General features: G+C 35.6%; 1 protein-coding gene across 7 annotated transcripts in view; it reads left to right on the top strand.

Annotated features, from left to right (window-relative positions):
- Positions 1–22,136, top strand: part of UBE3A (ubiquitin protein ligase E3A) — a 99,193-nt gene that overhangs the window by 36,852 nt on the left and 40,205 nt on the right. For all 7 annotated transcript variants that reach the window (XM_078078996.1, XM_036070949.2, XM_036070940.2 and 4 more), the window contains one exon: positions 20,946–21,253. In XM_078078996.1, the coding sequence (XP_077935122.1) occupies positions 21,061–21,253 (193 nt within the window). In that variant the 5' untranslated portion in view covers positions 20,946–21,060. The remainder of the gene's footprint in view (positions 1–20,945; positions 21,254–22,136) is intronic.

Below are 22,136 nucleotides of genomic sequence, written 5' to 3'. Positions count from 1 at the left end.
TTTATTTAGTTCAAAAGAGTTTTTAGTGTCTCTGGCGATTTCTTTGTTGACTTGTTTAATCTCCATGTATTTTGAGATTTTCCAGTTATCTTTCTGTTACTGATTCTGGTTTAATTCTATTGTAGTCTGAGAGTAGACATTGTATGATTTCTATTCTTTTACATTTGTTAAGGTATATTTTATGGCCCTGAATATGATATATCTTGATGCATGTTCCATGTGAGCTTAAGAAGAATGTGTAATCTGCTGTTGTTGGATGAAGTAGTCCAGAGATGTCGATTATGCCTGGTTGGTTGATGGTGCGGTTGAGTTCAACTATGTCTTTACTGATTTTCTGCCTGCTGGATCTGTCCATCTCTGATAGAGGGATGTTGAAGTCTGCAACTACTATAGTGGGTTCGTCTGTTTTTCTTGTAGTTCAGTTTTTATGTGGTTTGATGTTCTGTTGTTAGGTACCTACACAATAAGGATTGTTATGTCTTCTTAGAGAATTGATCTATTTATCATTATGTTGTGCCACTCTTTAACTCTGATGATTTACCTTGCTTTGAAGTTGGTTCTGTCTGAAATTAGTGTAGCTACTCTAACTTTCTTTTGATTATTGGTAGCATGATACATTTTTCTCTTTATTTTTAATCTGTATCTTTATGTTTAAAATGTAAATAGTATATAGTTGGATCTTATTTTTTGATCCACTCTGGCAATCTGTCTTTCAACTGATGCATTTAGACCACTCATGTTTAAAGTGATTATTGGGGTGCCTGGGTGGCTCAGTTGGTTAAGTGTCCAACTCTTGATTTCAGCTTGGGTCATGATTTTAGGGTCCTGGGATTAAGCCCCACATCAGGCTCTGCCCTCAGTGTGAAGTCTGCTTGTCCTTCTTCCTCTGCTTCTCCCCCACTCTCTTTCTCTGTCTCTCCCAAATAAATAAATAAATAAATAAAATCTTTTAAAAAAATAAAGTGATTATTGATATAGTTGGATTAATACCTAACATTTTTGTTACTGTTTTCTATTTGTTGCCCTTGTTCTTTTTTTGTTTTGGTCTTCTCTCTTTCTTCCTTTTCTGGTTTTACTTGAGCATATTGTTCCATTTTCTCTCCTTTGTAAGTAGAGTTACCCTTCATTTTTACTTTTCTTTTTGGGGTCGTCCTAGAGTTTCTGTATCTTTTTTTTTTTTAGACTTATTTATTTATTTGAGAGTGAGAGAGAATGAACAAGCACACAGCAGGGAGGGGCTGAGGGAGAGGGAGAGAATCTCAAGCAGACTCCCTGATGAGTGCAGAGCCTGACACGGGGCTTGAGATCATGCCCCGAGCCAAAATCAAGAGTTGGCTGCTTAACTGACTGAGCTACCCAGGTGCCCTTAGAGTTTTTATATCTTAACCTAGTCTACTTTTAAATAACACTATATCATATCATAGGGAGTTGTGAGTACCTTATAATAACAAAATAATCTTAATTTTTTCTTTGATTATCTGTAGTTTGAAAGTGATATGCCTAGGCATAGTTTTTTGGTTTGGGTGTATTTTTTTTTGTGGGTTTTGGTGTGGGTTTTTTTGTTTTTGTTTGTTTTGTTTTGGGGAGATTTTGTTTCATTTTTGTTTGTTTTTTTGCATTTATCCTTGGTGTTTTCTGAGTTTCCTGGATCTGTGGTTTGGTGTCTGATATTAATTAAAAAGGGGGCATTCTCAGTCTTTATTGTTTCAGATATTTCTTCTGATTCTGTCTCACTTTCTTCTTCTGATATTCCCATTATGTGTACTACTTTTGTAGTTTTCTCACAGTCCTTGCATATTCTGTTTTTGTCAGTCATTTTTCTCTTTGCTTTTCAGTTGTTGGAGTTTCTTTTTTTTTTTTTTTTTTTTTTTTTTTTTTTTTTTAAGGTTTTACTTATTTGCGAGAGAGAGAATGAGAGACAGAGAGCATGAGAGGGAGGAGGGTCAGAGGGAGAAGCAGACTCCCTGCCGAGCAGGGAGCCCGATGCGGGACTCGATCCCGGGACTTCAGGATCATGACCTGAGCTGAAGGCAGTCGCTTAACCAACTGAGCCACCCAGGCGCCCTGGAGTTTCTTTTGATACATCTTCAAGTTCAGAGTTTCTTCTTCAGTTTCCAGTTCATTATTAAGCTCATCAAAGATTTCTGTTACAGTATTTTTGAACTCTGGCTTTTTTTGTTTGGGTCTTTGATTTTTCTTTGCTTACATTGCTCAACTGTTCTTTCATGCCATCTACTTTATCCATTAGAGCCCTTACATATTAATCATAATTGTTTTAAAGTTTTGGTGTGATAATTCCGGCATCCCTGCTGTATTTAGTTCTTATGCTTGCTATCTTTTCAGACAGTGTTTTTTTTGCCTTTAGTATGCCTCATAATTTTTATTGCTAGCTGGGTATGATTTCCTAGGTAAAAGGAATTGCTATAAATAGGCCTTTAGTAATATGGTGGTGAGGTGTAAGGGGAAAAGAAAGCATTCTATAGTCCTGTTTTGGTCTCAGTCTTCTAGTGAGCCTGCCTGTGCCTCTGGATTGTGAACTTCATAAATATTTCTCATTTTTTTCCTTCCCTCTTAAGTGGACCAGGATGACTAGAGTGGGAGGGAGTTGGATGTTTCTCTTACACAGGTCAGTTAGGCTCTGAGAGTACCTGGCAGATTAGGCTTGGGTTAACTAGTTTCTTCTGAGGCCAAGCCTTGTTAAGAATAAAGTGCTCTGGTGTATCTCTTAATGGTTCCTTTTTCGCTCCCCTCCTAGAAGCATGAGGGGATTTTTCTACAACATTTGCTCTGAGAACGTAGTCAAGCTTCTTGATATAAATATCACAAAATTGTGGGGGCTCTGCTGGGACTAAGTCCCCCTGGAGTTTTTAATGATTATAGATTTTTCTGTGCTGAAGCTCCAGGAATTTGTGCATGGAGTTTAGGTTTTCCTATCGCATCACAGGTCCCTCTGGCAATTTCCTGCTCTCTGCTTCAGTAAGCCATGGCTCCCTGTATTTGCCTTTCTCTCCAGTCTTTGGGGCAGCATTTTGTTCTATATTCCTCTCTCTCTCAGTAGAAGAAGAGTTACTAATTTTTTAGTCTGTTCAGCTTTTTACTTGTTATTAGATTGGAGTAGCAGCTTCCTAGCTCTTCTGTGTGGAACTGAGAAGTCAGAAATTGAGATACAGCTTGGATGCTTTTATTTTCTATATGGAATGGGAGAAAATATTTCTGTATGACTTCCAATTGAGGTATACTTAATGTGTATAATAGCATTTATGGATTAAATAACATCTTGAAGTACATTCTGAAGTAAAAGATACAAATCTCTTTAATCAGATAGAGATCTTTTTTCAAGATCCTCTCCTATAGATTCTGATGTCATGTTCTTTCCTTTGCACATTCTTTTTATACTTCTGATATACCTATGAAACTGGGAGGTTTTTTTAAAAAAATACTTATTTTTATTTATTTTTTTTGTTCCATTTTGTTTTAAATTCCAGTATAATTAACATACCGTGTTAGGTCAGTTTCAGATGCTATATAGTGATTCAACAGTTCTTTGCATTACTCATTGCTCATCACAGTAAGTATATACTCATAATCTCCTTTACCTGTTTCATCTCTCTCCACACTCTTGGTTACCATCGCCTCTGGTAACCATCAGTTTGGTCTCTGTAAAGAGTCTGTTTTTTGGTTTGTCTCTTTTTTCTTTGTTTTGTTTTGTTTCTTAAATTCTGCATATGAGTGATAGTATTTGTTTTTCTCTGACTGACTTATTGCACTTAGCATTATACCCTTTAGATCCATACATGTTGTTGCAAATGCAAGATGTCATTCCTTTTTATGGCTGAGTAATACTCCATTTGTGTATGTGTGTGCGCACACAGATATTAGACGTATAGATACACACACCACATCTTTATCCATTCATCCATGGATGGACACTTGGATTGCTTCCATATCTTGGCTATTGTACATAATGCCGTAGTGAACATAGGGTGTGAATATCTTCTTGAATTAATGTTTTCATAGGGTAAATACCCAGTAGTGGAATTACTGGATTATACGGTAATTCTGTTTTAAATTTTCTGAGGGAACTCCATACTGTTTTCCACAAGTGGTTGCACAGTTTTCATTCCAACTAACAGTGCACTGAGGGTTCCTTTTTTCTGAAACTGGGAGGTGTTATGGTTAAGTACTAGAAAAAGGTAGGGTTGTTTGACACTGTTAAGAGAAATTGAAGGATCTTATTAAAGTTTTGTAATTTGCTAGGTTCTGAGAATATAACTGTAAAGAAGTTATTTGGTCATGTGTCTCAGGGAGGTTGCCATTTAAATAATAGGCAGTTATAATGAGGTGTATTGAGAGTAGGTACAGGTTGCTGTGGGAGCAGAGAAGGGATATGTAATCATCTTGGAAATGATATCTAAGCTGAGTCTTTGAGGATGACTTGGTATAAATAGGGATTATAGTATTCTAGGTAAGAAGAAAACTTCTGAGACCTGGAGCCAATGAAGACAGCAGGAACAAGTCCTTTGAACTGTAGGACGTTCTGTATTGCTGGAATGTAGATCTAGGAGATGGGGGGAGATGTGCTAACAAATGTAGCTGGAAGTAGAAAGCCTTGATCAGATAGTGAAAGGCCTTGACACTACTGAAAAGTCCTGGGTTTTCTCCTGATAGACATAGGAGGTAATGAAAAGTGTTAGGCATAGAAGTGGCCTGAGTCATAGTCTGTTTACTTTTCTACCAAATGAAACATCATGTAAGCTTATATACATTCTCTTTTACCTTCTTTTTTTTTTTTTTTTTTGAGGGGGGTGAGAGGCAGAGGGAGAGAGAATCTTTTTTTGTTTGTTTTTTAAAGATTTTATTTATTTGACAGAGACAGAGACAGCGAGAGCAGGAACATAAGCAGGGGGAGTGGGAGAGGGAGAAGCAGGCTTCCCGCTGAGCAGGGAGCCCGATGTGGGACTCGATCTGAGCCGGAGGCAGCTGCTTAACAACTGAGCCACCCAGGTGCCCGGGAGAGAGAATCTTAAGCAGGCTCCACACCCAGTGCGGAGCCTGCAGGCTGGATCTCACAACCCTGAGATCATGACCTGAGCCGAGATCAAGAGTCAGACGCTTAACTGACTGAGCCACCCAGGCACCCCTATACATTCTCTTTTAAATAGAAGGTATCACACTTCTTGTTCATGGTAGAGATGGATGAGTAGATGAACTGCCTCTGGCTGAGTCTTCTCAGAAAGTAGAATAAGCAGAACCTGGCTATTTTTGTTGAGGTGCTCTAATAAAAGGGTTTTTAGAATCTGTGAATTATGCATTTTATTCATTATATCTTATGTGTCCCTAAAAAGGTTTTAAGAAACATTAATGGGAATGGTGTACTTTTATTACATAGAAATTGTTAGCTATAAATGGGATTCAAGGCTAAAAGAGGTCAGTGAAAGGAAAAGGATGCTATTCCCCCTAAATTACTTAAAAGCAGGACTTTCTGATTTACTAGGTCCTTTATTGGCTTCTCCAGTCTCCTTCCTAGGATAATTGTAAGTATTAAAGGACACACCATAACAAAAAACATTCACTGTAGTTTAATGAATGTTCATTGTTTTTGTTATTTCAGTTTGTAGTACTACCTTCTACCCAGTTGCCCATGACAGAAACCTAGGCATTTAGCTCTTTCCACTCATTTACCCCCTACAAACTACATCTTTTAAATATTTCTTGCATTAGTTTCCTTGTATTCATTCCTGCTACTACTACTTTCTTTCCCTGGTCTCTAACGGTAGTCATCACCTAACTGGATTGCCTGCCTCCACTTTTGCCAGCTTTGATCCCAGTTTACAAAATGTAGTTATAAAGGTAGATTTGACTTAGTCATTGACTTGCTTAAACCCTTTTGTGACTTGTATTGCAGGTGTTCTTATTTAGTGGTTTATGAATGGTATATGAATCTTCTGAAATTTTTTGCAAGGTGGAGTACATTTGCATTTTTATGGGGAGAAAGTCGCCTTTATTAGATTACTCCTCTGCTGACTAAAATCAGAATTCCTTATTTCTTATTAAGTCTCATAATCTGGCTCCTCCCTGCCACTTCATATTTTTGAGTCCTTTTTTGAACATTATACTGTTGAACTTAAGTTGTCACAAGATGTTCTCAGTCCCTTGTGCCTTTACTCCCTCATTTCCTTATTACCAAAAACATTCTTTCAATTTTTTTCATCAGCTGCTAGTCATCCTTTGTGACTTATCTTGGCTAAGTTGCCTTTCTTTAAATTGCCATACCTCTGTATTTCCTATGATATTAAAATCATCTGGCTTTCACCTCCTTAAAACAGTAAATTTCTTAAAGAAAGAGCCCATATGAAGATAGAGGACCTGGAATAGTACTAGATTCTCAAGCAGAGTTTGAACTATGCTGAAGGAGACATTTGGAAGTCATCAGGTATTACTACCTTGAAAGAAGATGAAATGGCCCAAAGAGAATTTAAAAGAGAAAGTGTCTAATGGCTGGTCCCTGGGGAGTATAAACATTTCCAGATTAGGAAGGGAAGTCTCTGAAGAACAACCAGAGAGAAAGGAGGAAATCAGGAAATGGTGTCCTGAAAGCCCACAGTAAATTTCCAGAAGGTCTACATTTCTCAGCAAGGTTAAACAAAAGGAGGAGTGAAAAGTGATGACTTGGCAAGAATAGTTTCTACATCACTAGATACAGAAGCTAGGTTATAGGTGCAGTAAGCCATGACCTGTTTGTTTCCCACACACTGTTATTCTTGTTCTCCACTGATGCTTCTGGACTATTGTTATTCTCTCAGCATGAAAATTCCTGCTCCTTTTGAAGCTATGCATTCTGGGTATGTCATCCTCTGTCTTCATTGTTTAGTGATCTCCCAGTCATTTCTCCGTCTTTGATGAACTCACACTCTTCCACTTTACCCCAGATCCCTGAAGTCTTTGTTTATATGCTTAACTTCCAACTCCCTAGTATCGGAATTCCCCAACCATTTTATCTTTAATAATCACTTCTGCTTTGCTGCGCCTTCCCATTCTCTTGGGCGTGCTAATGTTTATTGTTTAATGTTAATTAAAACACCCACCTCAGGTTGTAGTTGTTGTATGCTTTCTTATTTGCTTTCTCTCATCCCATCTGGTTTTTGGTCTTTGAGAGGTGTCCTGTGGCCCATCTACTGTCTTCCAGTTTCAACCCTCTGGTTCTTCTACTTCCTGACGTGGAGTGGTCAGACCCAGGACATTGAATAGATCATATTCTGTATGTTCTCTTTTCACTCAGTTGATTGTTTCCTTTGCTGTACAGAAGTTAAGTTCACTGTAGTTCTTTCTGTCTATTTTTGGTTTTGGTATTATATTGAAGAATGGTGTTTTTGTGTGCTTTTGGTGTTATATTGAAGAATATATATATTCAAGAATGTATTGCCAAATCCAATGTCATGAAGCTATTTGTGTTTATTTTGGGAGTTTTATAATGTCAGGTTTTATGTTTAGGTCTTTAGTCCATTATGAGTTAACTTTTTTTTTTTTAATGTAGTATAAGATGTAAAGGTCCAACTTCATTCTTTTGCGTATGGATATCCAGTTTTCACAGTACCACTTGTGGGAGAGACTCTCCTTTCCCCATTGTGTAGCCTTGGCACCTGTGACAAAGCTCATTTGACCATATATGTAAGGGTTTATTTCTTGGTTGTCTGATGTGTTCCATTGGTCTGTGTGTCTTATCTTTATGCCAGTACCATACTGTTCTGATTTCTGTAGCTTTGTAAGATGTTTTGAAATCAGGAAGTATGAGACTGGCTTTGTTTTTCTTTCTCAAGATTGTTTTTGCTGTTTGGGTTCCATTGAAATTCCATATCCAGGAATTTTAGATTTTTTTTTTAATTAAAAAATGCCATTGAGATTTCAGTAGGAGTTGAATATGTAGATTGCTTTGGGTAGTATGGACATTTTGACAATACCAAGTTTTACAGTCCATGAACACAGGATCTTTACATTTGTGTCTTTAGTTTCTTTCAGCAGTACTTTGTATAGTTTTCATTGTACAGTAGTCTCCCCTTATCCGTGGTTTTGCTTTTAGTGGTTTCAGTTACCCATGGTCAACTGTGGTCTGGAAGCAGATGATGATTCTTAAATATTGTCAGAGTAGTAGCTTAACACTACATTACAATGCTTATGTCATTCACCTCACTTCATTTCATCATATAGGCATTTTATCATTTCATATCATCACAGGAAGAAGGGTGAGTATAATACAATAAGATATTTTGAGAGAGGCCACATTCATGTAACTTTCATTATAATATATTGTTGTAATTGTTCTAGTTCATTATTATTACTGTTAAGTCTCTTAACCATGGCTAATTTATAAATTAAATTTTATCTTAAGTATGTACGTATAGGAAAAAAACATTATACAAAAGGTTTGGCACTGTTGTGGTTTCAGGCATTCATTAGGGGCCTTGGAATGTGTCCCCCATGGATAAGGGGGGACTGTTATACAAGTTTTCCACCTCCTGGGTTAAGTTTATTAGTAAAGTATTTTATTCTCTTTGATGCTGTTGTAAATGGGAATATTTTTAAAATTTCCTTTTGTTCATTGTTCATAGAAACACAACTGGTTTTTGCACTGGCTGACTTTTGTATCCTATAACTTTACTAAATTTGGTTTATTAGTTCTAATAGATTTTTGGGGGGTCTTTGGGGTTTTCTCCAGATAAGATCATGTCATCTGCAAACAGATAATTTTGTTTCTTCCTTTCCAATTTGGTTGCCTTTATTTATTTTTCTTGCTTGATTGCTCTGGCTAGGATTTCCAGTACTGTTTTAAAAAGAAATGGTAAGAGCGGGCATCCTTGCATAGTTCCTGATTTTAGAAGGAAAGCTTTCAGTTTTACACCATTAGGTATAATCTTAGCTTTTCATATATGGCCTTTATTATGTTGAGGTAATTTCCTTCTTTGTCTAGTTTGTTGAGTGTTTTTATTATAAAAGGATGTTGATTTTTGTCAGATGCTTTTTCTTTGTCAGTTGAGGTGATCATGTTATTTTTGTCCTTCATTTTGGTAATTGAGTGTGTTAGGTTGATTGATTTTTGTATGGTGAGGCATTCTTACATTCCAGGAGTAAATCCCACTTGGTGATGATATAACTCTTTGGATGTATTGTTGACTTCTATTTGACTAGTATTTTATTGAGGATTTTTGCATCAGTAATCAGGGATATTGGCCTGTATTTTTCTCCTCTTTGTCTCATTTTGATATCAGGGTAATGCTGGCCTCATGGAATAAGTTTGGAAGTGTTTTCTTCAGTGTTTTGGAGGAATTGGAGAGGGATTCTTATTAATTATTAATTCTTTTTTAAATCATTGGTAGAATTCTCCATTAAAACTATCTGGTTCTGTGTTTTTCCTTGTTGGGAGGCTTTGGATTACTGATTCAATCTTTTTAATAGTTATAGGTTGCTTCAGATTTTTTATTTCCTCATGATTCTGTTCTGTTAAATTATATGTTTCTAGGAATATATTCATTTCTTCTAGGTTATCCAGTTTGTTGGCATATATCGTTGACAGCAGTCTCTTATGATCCCTTTTATTCTTGTGGCATCAGTGTAGATGTTCCCCGTTATTGAAAGTGGGTATGAAAATGTCCTATTATTGTGTTACTATTTATTTCTCTCTTTGGTTCTTTGTCATTGTTTGTTTAACATATCTGGGTACTCTTCTGTTAGGTGCACATATATTTATAATTGTAATATATTTCTGGTGAATTAACCCTTTTATTATTATATGATGTGTTGTTTCTTACTACAATTTTTGACTTGAAAGTTTTTTTTTCTGATTGTGTGTGCATGTATATATCATATATATATTTGCTATATATGTATGAGACCATTCCTTCTCTTTTTTGGTTATTATTTGCATAGGATCTTTTTCAGTCCTTTCATTTTCAGTCTATATATATATCCTTATATGTAATGTAGGGTAGCATATAGCTGTTTCTTTTCTTTTTTTAAATCCATTCAGCCACTCTGTGTCTTTTGATTGGGGAGTTTAATCCACTTACATTTAAAGTAATTACTGATGGGGAAGACTAATTATTGCCATTTTTTTGTTTTTTGTATGTCTTGTAGTTGTTTTATTTTCTTCTTGCCTGTGAGGTCTTCCTTTGTGTTTCATTGATATTTTTTGTGGTGACATGCTTTGATTCCTGTCTCACTTTCTTTTGTGTATCTTCTATAAGCATTTTCTTTCTGTTTACCATGAGGATTATTACATAAGACATCTTACAGTTGTAATCTGTTTAAAACTGATAGCAATTTCAGTTGCATACAAAAGCTCTACTCCTTTACATCTCTCTCCCCTTTTGTTATTGATGACACAAATTACATCTTCTTATGTTTTGTATCATTCAACATATATTTACAGTTCTAAAAAATGTTTTCATCTTTCAGATTTATTTGAATTGATTTACTCACCACAATTACAGTGTTACAGGATTCTGTACTTGTCTATATATTTACCTTTACTAAACATCTTCATATTTTTGCAAGATTTTACATTGTTTACAGTCTTTTTTTTTTTTTTTTTTTAAGTTGAAGGACTTGCTTTTGCATTTTTTGTAAGGCAGGTCTAGTAGTGATGAACTATCATCTTTTTGTTTATACTTGGAGGTCAGTTTATTTTTTCTTCATTTTTGAAGGTCAGTTTTGCCAGATACAGTATTTTTGGTTGGTAGTTATTTTTTTCAGCACCCTGCATATATTGTCCCACTTCTTTCTGGTCTTTCTGCAAGGTTTCTGCTGAGAAATCTGCTGATAGTCTAATGAGAGCTGCCTTGTACCTGACTAGTTATTTTTCTTCTGCTGCTTTCAAGATTCCTTCTGTCTTTGACTTTTGCTAGTAATTACAGCGTGTTTTAGTATCTACCTTTTTCGGTTCATTATAGTTGGAGTCCTTCGAACCTCTTAAAATGAGATATCCATTTCCTTCCTCACATTTGGTAGGTGTTTGACCATTACTTTTTCAAATAGGCTGTCTGCCACATTCTCTCTTCTCCTAGGATTCCCCAAATGCATATATTGATCAGCTTGGTGGTATCCTATAAGTGTCTTAGGCTTTCTTCCACTTTTCTTCATTTTTTAAAATTTCCTCTGACTCAGTAATTTTTTTTTTTTAAAGATTTTATTTATTTATTTTTGATAGAGACACAGCGAGAGAGGGAACACAAGCAGAGGGAGTGGGAGAGGGAGAAGCAGGCTTCCCGCTGAGCAGGGAGCCCAGTGCGGGGCTCGATCCCAGGACCCTGGGATCCTGACCTGAGTTGAAGGCAGACGCTTAACGACAGCCACCCAGGCACCCCTGACTCAGTAATTTCAAGTGGCCTGCCTTTGAGTTAATTTCTTCTGCTTGACTGAGTCTGCTGTTGATCCTCTCTCGTGAATTTTCAATTCAGTTATTTTATTCTTTACCTCTAGAATTTTTGTTTGGTTCTTTTTTATGTTTTCTTTTTGTTGATAGTCTTATTTTGTTCATGCATGGTGATTTCATCTAGTTGTCTCCTGAGTTCTCTTGTAGCAAATTGGGTTTCCTTAAGGCAGTTATGTTGCTTTTTTGTCAGGTAATTCATAGATCTCTGCCTTTTTTTTTTTTTTTTTGAGAGAGAGAGAGAGCATGAGTGGGGTGAGGGACAGAGAGAGAAGCAGACTTCCCGTTGAGCCGAAAGCCCAACAGGGCCTGATCCCAGCACCCTGACCTGAGCTGAAGGCATATGCTTAACCAGTTGAGCCACCCAGGTGCCCCATATCTCTGCTTCTTTTTCTTTTTTTTTTTTTTAAACATTTAGATTTTTTTTTTTTTTTTAAGATTTTATTTATTTATTTGACAGAGACAGAGACAGCGAGAGCAGGAACACAAGCAGGGGGAGTGGGAGAGGGAGAAGCAGGCTTCCCGCTGAGCAGGGAGCCCGATGCGGGGCTCGATCCCAGGACTCTGGGATCATGACCTGAGCTGAAGGCAGCCGCTTAATGACTGAGCCACCCAGGTGCCCATATCTCTGCTTCTTTAAGGTCATTTCTAGAGCTTTATTTTGTTCCTTTGATTGGAATTGAACTGTGATTCCCTCTTTTTTTTTTTTTTTTTAATATATGCCTTTTAATTTTGTTGTTGTGTGGATTTTGCTTTTGAAAAAACAGCCACCTCTTCCAGTCTCTATGAACTGGCTTCATAGAGGGGCAGACCTTCATTAGAGATCTTGGTATCTCTAAAACCTATTAGAGTGTATCTTCTTTGGACTTAGGCTTGTAGTTTCCTAATTGAAAGGGTTTGTTGATTACTTTTTCAAGAGCTTATAGTCTTTTTCCCTCTTAATATCTTTCTGCAATACTTCAGGTTCTCTGGTGCTGCAACAAGCCGTGAACTGTCTTTTGTTTTCTGTAGCCTCTAGGCATTCAGTGTATGCTGGTTCCATCAGTGCTCCAAGTCAGGCCAGACAGAAACTAGTCCCTTCAGCAGCTCTTCACCCCCCAAAAATGAGAATGTTGGACATAATTCCAGTGGGTGAAGCTGTACGTTGGGCTTTTCATCATGATTATGAACTGTAACTCCAAGGTTTACTCAGCTCCTTAAACCCCTAAAAAAGAGTTTAAGACTGAGCCAAATATTTATAATGCAAAATAATCAGTTAACCAGACCTTTATCACAGAATTCATAACATATTGCTTGGTCATTGGTAGATCCTCAAGTATATAATTAACCAAGGAATAAATTTTCTGTTTTGATTATATTTGAATCAGAGAAAAAGTCAAAGACTGTATTTCATGATTATCACAGAGAATTGATAGATGTAGTACACTAATGCCAACAAGTATTTTGTGTTTCTCTCCTTTTAGGATCTTATTGGAGGGAAGTAGATGGATATAGTTTGGTGTTTGTTCATTATAACTTCACTGTAAAATGTGACACTTTTTAAAAAACAAAACCGGGGCACCTGGGTGGCTCAGTCGTTAAGCGTCTGCCTTCGACTCAGGTCATGGTCCCAGCGTCCTGGGATCGAGCCCCGCATCGGGCTCCCTGCTCTGCGGGAAGCCTGCTTCTCCCTCTCCCACTCCCCTTGCTTGTGTTCCCTCTCTTGCTGTGTCTCTCTCTGTCAAATAAATAAATAAAATCTTTAAAAACAAAAACAAAAACAGGTTAAAGTTGAATAATTTTATATAAATATTTGGTTCTACAATTTTATTTCATGTTTAATGTATAACAGGCACTCTGGGTATTGAGATTATACCTCATAGTAATGCTTAGGTATTATTATGTTAAACGTTTTTATTATAGTAAAAATACTGATTTATAATTATAATTTTTCCCTGAAAATTATATCTTATTCTATAGTTAATGGCTTATTGGTTGGATATGGTAGTAATGACTTCACAATCAGAGATTCAGTCTTGAAATAATTTAATATTTCATGCAATTCCATTGTAACAGACCCAACTTTAAACATACCATAACTGTGTCACAGATGTCTTAATGTCATCCATTTCTAAGAGGTGTAATATATCTAGGATACCATTGTTCACTTCCAAAATTTTTGTGTTAAATGCAACTTTGAGGGAGGGGGTGGAGTGTTTACTGGGGCAACATTGGAGAAGGAACAAAGAGATGTACTTACTTTGAGAAACCACTAAGTAAGTGGTTATTAGCTTTTTAGACATTATATAAGCCTTTTTTTTTTTTTTTTTTAAAGATTTTATCTATTTATTTGACAGAGAGAGACACAAGCAGGGGCAGGGGAGAGGGAGAAGTAGGCCTCCTGCAGAGCAGGGAGCCCGATGTGGGGCTCGATCCCAGGACCCTGAGACCATGACCTGAGCCGAAGGCAGACGCTTAACGACTGAGCCACTCAGGCGACCTATAAACCTTTTATCTTTGGCTTCTTAACTCCTCATATCTTTATTTAACTTCATATTCAATTAAAGTCACTCTACTTACATTGACTTTTTTTATCTTTGCCTTTTTATCTCCTTTAATTATTCTGTACTTTATCTACCATTAGTTTTTATGTTGCATGTCACAGTTACTATTTCTTTTATGTTCTATCATTGTTTTTAATTCTAATTTCAATCTTGTTTGCTCATTGTTCACTAACATATCTGTACTTTCAGACAGTAGCAATTTTTGTGGCTTCATCTTCTTCGTTCCTGTATTCATTACTTATTTAATAGAGGAACAAAGAAGATGAAGTTTAAGATCTTTTTTCAACTTTCATCTTCTACATTGTTGGCAGCCATTTCAGTGGTTCTAACCCCAGTGGCTTGCCATTGGCATAGGAATATTAAACATACTTTCCTAGTATTTGTCTCCATGGTAGGTAAATTAAGTTGCTATGCATAGTTACAGTCAGCTTACAACTTTTATTTTTATCATTATTGTAGGCTGTTTTTGTTCTGTTTTTGTTTTGTTGAATACTGGATTGATTCAAAAACTAGATTTAAAGTCAGAAAACACAGTAATAGTGCCATTGATGACATGTTGGTTTTCCTTTTTCAGCTACTGATGGCTGAAACCATTTCTTCTGCCAGTTGACCGCTCTAAAAAGTTAGTGTGGTGACAGTATTTTCTCCCAGTGTTTTATTTTGAAAACTTAACAAACATGCAGCAAAGTTGAAAGATTTTTGCAATTGACTCAATATGCCTATCATCTAGATTTTACTAATATTTACCTTGTTTTATCATATATCCTTTTGTCCATCATTCCATCTTTTCTTTTTTTTTTTTTCCATGCATTTCAAATTGCTGACCTCAGTGCCCTTCCTCCTCAGGTGAAACTATTTTTTTAAGATTTCTGTCAGCTTTTCTATAGTAAGTTTGGCCTCCCACATATAATTTATTTGTAGAACTGTCTCACAAATTGAGCCTTAGAAATAAAATAAGTAAATAGAAAGTATTGTCTGTTTTAAATGCATATTTTCAGTTGTCTACTTCAGCTTTGAGAGCTTTCTCACTAGAAGATCTCACTTGCCCTCCGTCATTGACTCAAGAAAAGTCATGAAATGTGAGGAAATGATAGAAAGTAAGCCATATTTTTAACTTTTTGAGGAACCTCCATATTGTTTTCCACAGTGGCTGTGCCAGTTTGCATTCCCACCAACAGTGCAAGAGGGTTCGCCTTTCTCCACATCCTCGCCAACAGCTGTTCTTTGTGTTGTTGATTTTAGCCATTCTGACACGTATGAGGTGATACCTTATTGTAGTTTTGATTTGTACTGCCCTGATGATGAGTGATGTTGAGCATCTTTTCATGTGTCTGTTGGCCATCTGGATGTCTTCTTTGGAAAAATATCTATTCATGTCTTCTACCCATTTTCAAATTGTATTATTGTTTTTTTTGGTGTTTTGTAAGTTCTTTATATATTTTGGATACTAGCCCTTTATCAGATACGTCATTTGCAAATATCTTCTCCCATTCTGTGGGTTGCCTTTTAGTTTTGTTGATTGTTTCCTTTGCTGTGCAGAAGTTTTTTTTTTATCTTGATGAAGTCCCAATAGTTCATTTTTGCTTTTGTTTCCCTTTCCTCAGGAGACCTATCTAGAAAGAAGTTGTTATGGCCGATGTCAAAGAGGTTACTGTGTGTGTTCTCCTCTAGGACTTTTGTAGTTTCAGTTGCACTGCTAGGTATTTACCCAAAGAATACAAAAATACTAATTCAGAGGGATACATGCACCTCAGTGTTTATAGCAGCATTATCTACAATAGCCAGATTATGAAAACAGCCCAAGTGTCCATCAACTGATGAATGGATAAGGAAGATGTGGTATATATACACAATGGAATATTACTCAGCCATAAAAACAGAATAAAGTCTTGCTGTTTGCAACACCATGAATGGAGTTAGAGTGTATTATGCTAAGTGAAATAAGTCAGAGAAAGACAAATACCATATAATTTCACTCATGTGGAATTTAAGAAACAAAACCAACGAACATGAGGGGGAAAAGGTGAAAAACCAAGAAACAGACTCTTAACTATAGAGAACAAACTGATGGTTACCAGAAAGGAGATGGGTGGGGGGATAGGTTAAATAGGTGATGGGGATTAAGGAATGTACTTGTGATAAACACTGAGTGTTGTGTGGAAGTGTTGAGTCACTATATTGTACACCTGAAGCTAATATACACTTTATGTTAACTAACTGGAATTTAAATAACTTTTTAAAAAAGAAAGTAAGCCATAGCTCCACTTCTTGTGGAGTGGCAGAGTAGCAGATTATGAGTGGCAGAAAAGGTGTCCCTAAAGGGATCTGCTTGGGGAAGGAGTCTCTCTTCATTTCTTTCCTTTTTTCTGTATCGTTTTGTTCTTTTCTTTTTTCTCTTATCCTCCTTTTTCTTTCTCTCTACTTTAATCATAGTTGGGGAAAAGTACACATTTTGCTGCATTGATTTGCTGAGGAGAAAGAGTGAGCAGGCCATGTGCTTAGATGGAAATGTCACGGAGAGCAAAGAACACAGACTCTAAATTAAGAGTTGGGAAATTTTTTCTGTAAAGGGCCAGGTGGTATTTATTTTAGGATTTGCAAGCCGTACAGTCTCTTAAAACTACTCAACTCTGCTGTTGTAGTGCAAAAACAGCCATAGACAGTAATTAAATTAATGACCTTGGTTATGTTTTAATGAGACTTTTGGTCACTGAAATTTGGTTTTCATATAATTTCTGCATGTCACAAAATATTTTTTTTCTGACTTTGTCAACCATTTAAAATTGTAAAAACCATTTTTATCTTGGGGGCTACAAAAACCAGGTGGCAGGCTAGATTTGGCCCACAAGCTAAGATTTGGTGACTCCTACTATATAGGGATTAACATTGCACAACTTATTTATAAAAATGTCATTATTCGTGTCCACGTTCCCAACATAGAGGCCTTTTATATGCTCTAAATTAGATGGGGATACAGAATTGTAGAGATAATTCAGGGTATCATTGGTGTGAGTAAAGAAGAAAAATGTTTAATATGGTTGGTTCCACGGATAACATGGAGGTTCTGGCATGGCCTCCTTTCAGTCCTGTCTCATCTGTGTAGCTGCTATTTCTAGGTCTTGGGCAGAGAAGCAGACTGAATAGAGGGGCCTACTTTCTTCTGTCTGGTATTAAATCTCCCCTTAGTGGTATGAAAAACCCCAGTTTTGAGTCAAGCCTGGGCTCAAATCTCTTATTAGATGTGTGACTTGTTATGTAACTGCTCTGAACATCAGCAGAATGATGGCTTATATAGCTAATTCATAGACTTATGAGGATCTTAGTAATAATCATAACAGTAATAGCAACTAACACATGGTGTTTACTAGGTGCCAAGCAGTGTTCTAACTACTTTATATATATTAACTCATTTAATTCTCTCACAGCCATGATAATCGTTATGTATACCATCACTTTAATGATGAATCTGAGACACAGAAATGTTAAGTAACTCATTCAAGGTCACATAGTTAAGTGGCAGAGCCAACATGTGAACTTGGGGAGTCTGGCTTCAGAGTGCAAGCTCTTAGTTAGTAGGGTTTACAGTCTTCTAAAGTGGGAACATCTATAGCACATAGGTTCTCAGGAAATTACAGATACATTAACTTTACAAAATGTTGTGGTATCTTCCTCAAAAAGCTTGGTGTACTTGTGAGATTGCGGATATGCATAAATATGAGATTCAGATTTTGATTTTTCAGAGTTTTTGCTTTTTTTTCAGTTACATATTATGGGATTTTTTTTTTCCTTTAGGAGTTTTTAGTACTATTATTGTTAAGAATTATTTTGAAATGAATCACTTTCTGTGAGACAATATGGTGGAAATGACTTAGACTCCAGAGCCAAAAGACCCCTGACTCCTATCCTTGTCCTGATTCTGCATTTTCCTTCGTGTGATCTTGAGTATATGATCTTACTCTTTCAGTTCTGTCTCTTTTAGCTGTGAACTGAAGATAATCCTCCTCATGGGATTCAAATGAGATAACCTATGCCAGAGTGCCTAGCAATATGTCTAGTATGTTACCAGACACTCAAACACTAGTACTGTGTTTGCCTGTTTATTACATAGAATAACCTAAACTTTAGAACTGAAAGATGGGAAAACTGAGGCTCAGAGAATTACTTGTTTAGGATTGTACAGGTTATTAGAGGCAGAAGGAGCTGTCACTTAATGCAAGTCTGCTAATTTCTCAGTCTTGTCTTATTTTTACTGTTCACACTCCTTTATGCATTACATACAGAAGCATTATGTAATATGACTGGGTTTTGGGGGGATTTTTCTTAGGACAAAACCTGACATTCTTATTAAGAAAATAACTAGTGTTTGGTTTTTGAATTTTGATAATTTATCATTAAAAAGTCATATGGACAATTTAAGCTTTGAGGTTATTCAAATCATGTATTTGTATATATACCAAACTAGTGTTTGGTATTTTGAATTTTAATAATTAATCATTAAAAAGTCATATGGACAATTTGGTAAGCCTTGAGGCTATTCAAATCAAAATGTTAATACATTTTCTCCATATTTATTGATTTTTAATATAGAAGTAGCATGTTTATTACAGAAAAAATAAATTAGAAGCAGAAACATCGAGGAATTTTTTAAAAACCTATTCAGTCACATCGATTAGAGAAAATGTTAACACTTTGAAGTAAAAGTGGCCTCATCTTACATTTACAACTTTGTAACTGATTTTTTATCAATTAGTGATAAATGAGGAAGACTATTCCTTGCCAAATTCACATGTTGGTAATTTTCATTTAGTCCATTCTGTGAATGGTTATCAGTTCATTTAAATAATCCCCTGTTGTTGGCATGTCATTTTTTCCAGATTTCATAGAAACAGTGTATTTTTGCAAAATTGTCCTATTATTTTCACTTGATCTCTGATTTGTATAATTCATTCTCTATTAATTTTTAAGACTTTGATATATGTTCATAATTTTTCTACAGAGTAGAAATACAGTCCATTTACATTTTCTTTCTGGAAAGCCACTGTATTTCGGGATAGGATGGTTTTATTAATCTCCCATTCTTTAGTAAAGGATAGCATCATATGGTGTAAATCTTCCAGATTCTGTATTTCTCTTTCTTTACATATTGTCACTTTAATATTTTGCATAGTGATATATCTGGAATAATAATCTTTAATTTTCAAAAATTGGATTGTTTATAGCTACATGTAATAAAATAACTATTAAGTGATGCCCATGCAATTTTTAAGTGTGTTTTGTAGGGGTTTTTTTTTTTCTCTCTCTTGCATGCATGGATTTGCATGGAACATTTGGAAAATAGAAGCATCAGAATGAATTGAATGTTTCTGAATTACAGTTGACCCTTGAACAACATAGGTTTGAATTGTGTGGGTCCACTTACATGCAGGTTTTTTTAAATAGATATATAAACTACATATTGATAAATCCAGTACAGTACTGTAAATGTATTTTGTCTTCCTTAAGATTTTATATTTTCTTTTCTCTAGCTCACTTTAATGTAAGAATACATATAATAATACATATAACATATACATATAGCATATGAAAGTGTTCATCACCTTTTTATGTTATTGGGAAGGCTTCTGGTCAATGGTAGGCTATTTGTAGTTAAGGGGAATCTAAGGTTATATGCAGATTTTCAACTATACAAGGGGGTGGCACCCCTAATGCCAACATTGTTCAAGGGTTAATTGCGCTAGTCTTTGTCACTTACCTTGATAGATTAGAGACAAAGTTCTACTTTTGAGACAGAATTGGACTTAACTAGTATGTCCCTTATCTACTACTCATTTGCCTTCTTGTTCAGTTTCTCATGATTAACAAGATATATCTCACAATTAACAAGATGTGAACTCTGTCGCCACTTGCCATTTAGTCTTACATGTTAGTAAGATAATTGTAGGAACATTTTGAGAGTCAAGTAAATTTTTTTAATAGTTTTGATTCTTTGTAGTTTTTATTCCTGTGCATGTGAATTTGAGACCAAAAGGAATAGCTATGAATTAATATTTCTTTGGATCCAGTAGACTACTTTCTTTAAATTATGGTAATCTCAAATCATCAGACAGTAGAAGCATAGATTTTAGAGTTGAATAAACCATAGAGATAGATATTGTAGCCCAGCTTCTTGCTTGATGAAATAATCTCTTCTTCGGTATCTTTGGAAGCGCTGCTGGAACAGCCAGTTACGAACGTGAATCTACATATTTTAGGTTCACAACATAGTGAAACATAAGATTTTGCCCTAAGGGAACTTAAAATATTCCTTGTTCCTATGACATGGGATTAATGAGCAAGTTCACTGACATGTTTTGGGTTCAAGATTGTATGCTCAGAATCATTTTCTTGCAGTATAACACACTTTGGAGATTACATTTATAAGTTTATTTTTAAATCTCCCGTATCGTAGGTAATTGGAGAAAAAACTTTCTTTCCAGATAGAAGTTGTGTTAACTGTAAATCAAGTATTTACAAACTATTAAAACAAAATAGTAATTATATAAAGGGAAGTTGGATTGATACCTTAACTTGACTCTCATTTTCTTAATGTTAGTTTTTTTAAATGATAAAATACAAAAACTCTTGGCCATAAACCTTGTGATTTTCATCTGTTGTACTAAATAATTTAAGCACGTATACCATCAAACAAGTTTTTTTCTCCCTTTTTTTTAAACCAAAGAAAAGCATATTTTATTTCAGCAATGATTTTGATAAGCATTGCTGTTCTTTATCATAGTATCTTAGGCAGTATTTTATCAAACATTTCACTAGTTAAAAGTTTAAATAAACAGTGGATCTTCATTTTCTACACTCATCTTAATACGCAAATTTGTTACTTTAGTGCTTGACTAACTTGCCTTGTCTTAAGATCTGTTGAGCTTTTTACATGAGAGCTATACTAATCTTAATCACTGTGCTTGTTGTTTGAATGTTTGCTACAGGAAGCGAGCAGCTGCAAAGCATCTAATAGAACGCTACTACCACCAGTTAACTGAGGGCTGTGGAAATGAGGCCTGCACGAATGAGTTTTGTGCTTCCTGTCCAACTTTTCTTCGTATGGATAACAATGCAGCAGCTATTAAAGCCCTCGAGCTCTATAAGATTAATGCAAAACTCTGTGATCCTCATCCCTCCAAGAAAGGAGCAAGCTCAGCTTACCTTGAAAACTCGAAAGGTGCCCCTAACAACTCCTGCTCTGACATAAAAATGAACAAGAAGGAAGGACAAGGAGCAAGAGATGATTTTAGAGGTAAGATGTTCTATTTTTAATTGAGAATTTTTGACTGAAAACCGGATTGGAGATTTAAATAAAATGCGTGAGGTTTTTGTTTGTTTTGTCTAATTATGTGACATTAGGACATGGTAGTATAGTGGTATTTATTTACCACTCTTGTTTATTTTTTTATTGTGGTAAAGGACAGCACTAATAATTGAAGTTATGATTTAACAACATTTTAGTGTTCTAATGGTCCCTAGTTAGAAGCAGATTATATTCCAAAAGTTCCTTTGTTAATGGATTGATTGGAAGTTTTGAACATTTTCCACTAGGAAAAACGTATTAAGTGGTAATCTCCTAAACTAGACCACAAAATCTAATTAAATTATCAAATAGCTGGACTGAATATGTGGAATGAGTTGTGGAACCCTAGAACTATGAGGTGAAAGAAGCAGAAAGAAGTGTTGGCAGTCTCTTCCATTTCTGAGGGCAAAGCAAAATTTTGTAGCCGTTACTTGAGAAATAATTTCAGTTTTTCTTTCTAATATTCTTCCCATATTCTGCTCAGTTTCTTCTAGGCATTTGGCACACTCATGCTGCCAAGAATCATCATCACCTACCAATGGCAGTCTTCACCTAAGCTCTTGTTTTCTAAATGATCCTGTATTCCAAATTTTTAAAATATATATATATTTTTTATATGTATACATAATATAAATATATTTTGTGTATATATATATATATATTTTTTTTTAATCTTCAAATCCAAGCTTTCTTTTCCTCAGTGAAGATAATCAGTGTTAGTAACAAGGTAATTGAATTTCTGAATAACTGACAGGGCTCAGCCCTACCAGAGGAATTGTATTTTAAAAGGAAGCTTTTTGTTTAAGACATGTATAAGTTGGGGAGAACACCT

This window comes from Halichoerus grypus, chromosome 8 (assembly GCF_964656455.1).
Source record: "Halichoerus grypus chromosome 8, mHalGry1.hap1.1, whole genome shotgun sequence".
NCBI classification, from domain to species: domain Eukaryota; kingdom Metazoa; phylum Chordata; class Mammalia; order Carnivora; family Phocidae; genus Halichoerus; species Halichoerus grypus.
The sequence above is the reverse complement of the archived record's forward strand: the minus strand, read 5'-3'. Positions and strand labels throughout refer to the sequence as shown.